At 34.0% G+C, this 7,023-nt stretch overlaps 1 protein-coding gene across 1 annotated transcript; it reads right to left on the bottom strand.

The window, feature by feature from the left end:
• Positions 1-268: 268 nt before the first annotated feature.
• LOC123219319 (BTB/POZ domain-containing protein At1g30440) lies at positions 269-5,577 on the bottom strand. The gene is made up of 4 exons (XM_044641209.1): positions 4,551-5,577; positions 3,519-3,588; positions 1,570-2,796; positions 269-1,040 (listed from the first exon to the last, which is right to left on the bottom strand). The coding sequence occupies exons 1-4, from the start codon at positions 4,607-4,609 to the stop codon at positions 492-494; spliced, it is 1,905 nt and encodes a 634-aa protein (XP_044497144.1). The 5' UTR covers positions 4,610-5,577; the 3' UTR covers positions 269-491.
• Between the last annotated feature and the right edge of the window lie 1,446 nt (positions 5,578-7,023).

Raw genomic sequence — 7,023 nt, 5'->3', positions numbered from 1 at the left:
AAATAAAATATGATTTGAATGATTGATCTATCATTTATGATCTCCAATTGTATTAATTTGAATGGAAATATAAGTTAATAATATTTAATAATAATTTTTTAAACTATAAATTACACTACAAATTCTGTGTCAAATTTTAAACTTGTTTTTATCTTCTCTTCTATATATAATTTCTTAAAAAATTTACATTATTTTAACACTTCTCTGACTGTGCTTCCACATTTACTCTTCATGAAATGTAATTTGTGAATGAAATAAAGTTGTTGCATTGTTATAAGAGCAAAATTAGAGAAAGGTTAAATAATGTTACATGAAGCAAATTGCACCATGATGTTTTGTTTCTCCATTACAAATTTCATATGATGAGAACATGAAGATTTAAAAAAATACATTAAGCAGGCATACAAGGAGATGGAAATTTTAGAAGTGGAAGTAGAAGCAATAACAACTCTGAAACCTCAAGAAAAATAGTTAATGGAAATGGGATGGTCTTACCCATCTGGTGACCAGTTTTTCTTGTGTTTTCCATGCCTCTCCTTCACCTTCTCAAGCTTCCCACTCCCGTTGTTCTGTTTGCTAACTGAGCCCTCTTGTGCACTACACATTTGCGACTTTAGTTTGAATCCGAATTTCTTAGAAACGTTACCCCAAGTGCTAGGTCCCTTTGCCCGACCCAACTTCTCAATCTCTTGCTTCATGCTTGAACATTCCTTTTCAAGCTCGTATACTCGCATCCTCATGTTGTCCATTCCCACCTTCAGAACCTGGTTCTCCCTCACAGCGGATGCCCAACCTCCCTCTTGTGAGCCAGCAAACCCGCTTCTCAGTGGCCTTGACCCGTCAAGATTATCAGAAACAAGAAAGCAACCGGCAATAGAAGTCCTGAGCTGAAGTTGCTCGAAGAACAAGACTTGGACAATTATCCTTAAGGGAAGCCTTTCATTTTGGGCAGCATGCGTGCAAGCTTCCAAGGATAGCTTTTGGCAGTCCATCAACCTGCAAAGTTGTTCTCTATCGGACTCTGCCAACCATGGGTGTGACTACAAGTTTGACAACCACAAAAAAATTAAAAGGTTTGCATGCATAGTAAACCTAAGCATAATCGAGTATTTCTCAAAAGTCACATACTTAGATTTGAGGTTACATTAAAATCTTTTGCTTTAAACACTTTCATATACCCCATTATTGTCATGTTAAGTAATGGGTGTCAGTAGCTAGAGCTTCATTCAACATTTCATCATGAAACGGAAGCAAACTATCCTATTCTTCATTAGCAGGTATTTGGTTTTTATAGGTTGACACAGAGAGGCAGCTATAGGCTTACTTAGTTTAAGGCTTGAAATTCGGACTGAATGACTTAAACTAAGAATACTATGAAAACTGCTACATTGTTGACTGATATACATATTTTAGTTGGACTAAGCAAATCTTGTCCTTTAATGCAAGTGATAATGTGACCTCTATTATCAAATTATATTGAGATGTCAATTTGAAACAATAACAGAAATTGCCATAAATGCTATTAGCTATCTAGTCTAAGAACTTTGATGCTGCAAGAAAGTATTGTACCTTCAGATATATATCTATAGCCCGGTAAAGACCATCATCCAAGGGCCTTGCATATTCAGGAACACCAGCAGCAAGGGCCTGAAACTTGGGGAGCTTCAAATTAACATCAGGTGCAACCTCTGCAAGGTACCCATCAATCAACTTGGCTACCATTGTAATTGGTGTCAATGAAGGTGATCCCATCGACTGGCCGTCATCAACTGAACAGGGAGAGGCACCACCTGTGATCTGATCCATAGCAAGGAAGTGGTCCAGAATCCGCTGCACACATTCAACATTGTAAAGTGTCTCCATGGAATAAGAGAAATTCGGCATCAATAGATCTTCAAGAGTAGCTTGATCAAGCTGCATCCCAATTCGCTTTTCTAAATTGGATGTGCATGAGGAGCTAGCTCTAAGTATCATGGCTGTTCGAAGTAGACCAAAAAGAAACTTGGTTGGGACTAGGCCCTTTTGAAATGGAAGTAACTCATCAATTTCTTCCAATAAAACTTTTTGATATTCTTCTGATGGAGGAGTAGCCAAAACCACAGGTACTAGACGGGTACTAGAATCACTAGCACCTTGACGCCGATTCAGCCCAGGTAAGAATTTTTTGGCATAGAAAGTAAGGGACTCAGCAATAATTTCCTGTCGAATACCACGAGATTCCATTGCCGCAATCAACCTCTTATAGAGAGGTAAACTTAATGAAGATGCATCCTCATACCACCAATCTGAAGTTGAATTTTGTGGTCTAGCCCCTGTACTTATCCCATTCCACAAGACACTCCCACCAGGACTCTGCATGGGTCCGCCATGCTCCACTACAGGCCAACCAAATAAATTTGGGTCAGTAGATGCCTTCATTGCTAGAGACTCAATGCACCTCTTTACAATATTAAGTTTTTCCGCATATGGAAGAATATCATCACAAGTTTGCAGTGCTTTTAGAGATTCTTTCCAATTGCGAAGGACAACTTGATTGAGAAAGGCTTCAGTTTGCGTAATTAAGTTACCCTCTCCATATTCCTCTGTCATTTCAAGAACCTCAGCTGCACACCGGAGGTATACAACATTTGAAGCAGTCAATTCCAGTTTAACACCATAGCAGAACTTTGCAACATATTCAAATGTTTTGGCACCACCAGGGACGTCGAGGAGGCTTATGACACATTTTTCCTCTGATTCTTCAGATGATTTTGCAATCAATCTTTCCATAACCCCACTTCTAGAAAGCAAAGGGAACTGCATCAAATGTATAGGAAAGATTAAGAGATTAGAATTGACTACACAGTGAGTGCCCATTGAAAAAGACATGAGAAAGGAAAGTGCAGGAAAATCAGAAGCTATACAAAATGTAACAGGCTGATCTCTAATAAGAAGCAGTTTCAAAGTGTCACTTTATACAGAGTAGTTCGGCCCATTGATGGCATTACCATAAGTATGAATAGCAGATGGCTTTATCAGGACTTATACAAGACCATATCATCATAACATTGCCCAGACAAACTACTGAAAATCTCACCTACAATGTTCAATGGCATTATAACCCATTTAAAGTTACAATAAATATAAGAAAATTAAATATAATAAGAATAAATAAATAAATCATATCACATGGCTCTGGGTAACAACTCATAGGCCATAAAGACAATAGATTTGGGTTTAACAAATTTTGGAAGAACAAGAACAAACATGATTAAAAATTTATTATGCAATACTGTAGAAACTTAATGGACTAGATTTGACCATGGAAAAATAATTTGGAATATAAACAAAACAAAGACAATACATATAGCGTACCACCTCCGTTGGGCACTCAAATGAGAACCAATATACCATTTCTCAAATCAAGAAACAAATGATACAACCATATATAAATTATCAAGTGAGTGCATACATGAAAATATTAAAAGAAACAATGAAAGAAAAAAACGAGTATAAGGATGAATGACATATATTATTACCTTGTGCAGATGAAAGGACATCTCTCCAACTTCAACAACAATGTCACTTGGAAGACCAGTTGTGCAGAACCTATAATGATACATGTCAAAAAAGATCATTATTTAGGCACAAATGAAGTGCATTACAAGCAATACGAGTGAAAACTAAGTAGCTGGGTACATTCACTAGAAGAGGTATTGTTTCTCATAGATTATAACATTTGCTAAACAACATTATCTACAACTACACAAGAACTCTAACATAATATAGTATCACAGAAAATACTTAGAATCCTATAATGTAGTCCTGGCAACCAAGTTTGAAGGGTATTTATAATGTTTAGATCAGAAGAGGATGTGCTTGTGATATATATAAACAGAATCTTAGTCAGGTAAACTGAAATTTGAAGTCAATGAAACAAGATTTGTACAGTATTTTCATGTTGCATAATTGCATCATGGCAGCAGAGGGCAATAGATAGCTAAGGAATGTTGTTTCAATTCCTCTTTACAACCCCTGCAAGCCCCCTGACAACAAATGGTTGAATAATTTAAGCTTCATGGTCAAATCAAACATCATATAGGTAGTTAGACTATCCTAAAATGAACCAATCCGTCTATCAGCTTTCCAGGCAGAAGCACTGTTAGTTACTCAGTTAGTAGATCCATCAACAACAAGTAGTTGAAGCATTCTTCCAACAATCCAATGAACAATTAATAACACTTCACCTAATATTACCTCATTTTCAATAGGATACAAAAATTCTCCTCAGAAAACAAATTTAAGCTTCAGATTGAAGATTAAATACACTAAATTATTTAGGAAAATGCAAGTGCAGGTAAGCTTTCACTGTCAACTAAAAAGTTACTACTGAATCCAGACCATCACAGAATCACCCAAATTTGGTAAGCTTGTGTTGACAAGGATAACGCTAGTTTATGCACACGAAAACTTAAACCAGTAACAACTTCAACAATGATAGGAGATGAGCACAAATTAAAATTAACAACGAAAATATATCACAAAGAGAACAGATATGTGTAGTTTCATACCACGCCTGTCCTTGCCGTTGAAAGGCATCAGTTTTAGATCCCAGCTTCATACAAGCCATATTTTTTTTCAAATTACAAGCTGGAAAGTGTCAACAACTGAGCTTCAAATTGAGAGCTGAGCAAAAGAAGAAACTGCCACAACAGCCTCCTGAATTCCTGTCTCAAACTAGAACATCAAACCAAGCACTTCAGAGGCCTTAAAAAAAAAACCCCCACAAACCCAGTTGAAAACAAGCCAAAATCACCCGCAAAAACTTCAGAAAACAAGCCCAATTTCCTCAAACCAAAGACAAAAACTCAAAATGTAGCTTCTTCAGTGATAAACCTGACCAATCTGCACAATAAACTTCTCCAGAATCTTCCAGTGCCTTCAAAAAGTGAATATTTTTCACAATCCCAGCACTGATCCCATGAAATTAAACCCTAAAACCACTCCAAAACCCAAATAAGACATACCCACTTCAAACAAAAAAAGCACTAAAACAATCAAATCTCAACCCAAAACCACCTAATTCCCAAATTAGGTAAACGATTTCAGGCTGCTCCACTCCAACTCTCAACCTCACCAAAAAGTATCTTTTAACTGAAACTTAAAAAGAACATAAAAGGCCGAAACCACTCATACCCGTTAAAGAAAAGGAACAACTAAGCCACTGAAATGGTCCTAAAATTCAATAAATAATCAATTCCTGGATACCACATGGGATAATAATTAGTAAAAAGAAAGGCAGCACACTTGAAAAACTCAAGAAGGGTAACTAATGGGGAGGAGTCGTTCTGAATCTGAAACCAAGTCTAACACATGCATCAAAGTGGGACCATTTGGCTTGAAAACGCACAGAGTCAGAGTCATTGGTTTTCTTCAACTTAGTTTCATTTCGTTTCTTCTTTTTAAAAAAAAAAAAAACACAATAACGGTGAGGGTTTTACTGGAAAAGATTAATGAATATTTTAATGGCGATGAGAAGCTTTGAAATTACAGCTACCTGCCTTGTCCAGGTAGGCCATGTGGGTTCATCACCTAGCTTTGGATTTCTTACAAAAGTTTTTATTATTCTGCAAGTAAAATTCATATTCTTATAGGATTACAAGGACAAAAAGAATATTAATTAAAGATTAGAGAAATATTAACAAAATGAAAAGAGAAATCTTGGCGTAATTATAAGATAATCTATTTTTAAATTTTTGTAAATAATTCAGGTTTTAATCAATTTTTAAATAGTAAATTATTGTTTTTAAAACAAGAGTTAAAAAAATTAAGGGTTATTATAAATTAAATGACACTTTCAAGAAAAAATAATAATAATAATAAGATAAATTTAGTATTATCATAATTATAAACTATCACTTAATCATATAATAAAATTTTATTATTATTTCATAAATTAGTTTATAATAAATGAAGTATATGCTATTTTTTTCCAACTTAGTACATTAAAAATTCCACAAAATAATACTCTACAAATTATGCATCTCCATTAATTCATACAGTATAAAGAAATTACAATAAAATGAATATTTTTGGGGTGGATATGAATCAAAGAGTTTGAGCATTTTTTATTTAAATTCGGTTTGAATTTATTAAGTCAAAATTAAATATAATTTGAGTTCAATTTAAATGAAAAAGTTTGACTCCGTTCAATTCAATTTTATGATTTGAATCTATGATTTCGAATTTGTAACTCCAGTTTATAGTTAATTAAAAAACGATATCATTTTACCTAATAATAGATAAAACAATATTATTTTAATAATCATTTGACATAACTTGTATTAAGTTGCAAGTCGAATTTAAACCAAATCATATCATCCCCAACTCACAAACCAAATCTAGTTTAATTTTCTTCAACTCAAGTTCAGGTCAGTTTTAAAAAAAAAAGTTGACCCTTTTGACTTAAACTAGTTTAAATTCAAGTTGAATAAATCTAAGCCAATTCAGTTTTCGAAACTGAGGCTAGCTTTATTCGAATCCAACCTTAAATAGTATATATATGTATGAATAATTTTAATTTATAATATGGTTTTAAAAAATAGTTAAAAGGAAGTTAAAATTTATAATATGATTTCCATGAAACTTATGAATAATTTTGTTTGTTGTAATTTACATGGTTAGTATTATGTGATATATATATTATGTTACAGGGCAGTCATATCAATATCGTTTTATATGATTTTGTAACATAATTTTTATCATATCAAAGCGAATTAACAAGAGTAATTAAGAGATTAAATTAGCCTTTAATTAAGAGAATGAAGGGTAAGTTTGGAATTTCATGTTTGTTTGATTTTGAATGGAAGGCTGCGTTGTTGACACAAATGGGTAGCTGGGTTGGGACGGCCTTTTAACTTTTAAATCTTGTTGAATCGACCTTTTTGACCTGGTTGGGTTGGGAGGGAGATGTAGTCAAAATTTTAATTGTGATGGGTGTGGAAAAAAATGCAAATACTTAAAACAAATGAAATGTGTTAATTG

Source organism: Mangifera indica, chromosome 6 (genome assembly GCF_011075055.1).
Source record: "Mangifera indica cultivar Alphonso chromosome 6, CATAS_Mindica_2.1, whole genome shotgun sequence".
Taxonomy (NCBI): domain Eukaryota; kingdom Viridiplantae; phylum Streptophyta; class Magnoliopsida; order Sapindales; family Anacardiaceae; genus Mangifera; species Mangifera indica.
This window is presented reverse-complemented; position numbering and strand designations above follow the sequence as displayed.

Coding starts and splice junctions, on each gene's coding strand:
- LOC123219319 (XM_044641209.1), bottom strand. CDS start 4,609: ATGGCTTGTATGAAGCTGGGATCTAAAACTGATGCCTTTCAACGGCAA. Junction 3,589..4,550: donor CAACGGCAAGGACAGGCGTG/GTATGAAACTAC, acceptor GTATCATTATAG/GTTCTGCACAACTGGTCTTC. Junction 2,797..3,518: donor TGTCCTTTCATCTGCACAAG/GTAATAATATAT, acceptor CATTTGATGCAG/TTCCCTTTGCTTTCTAGAAG.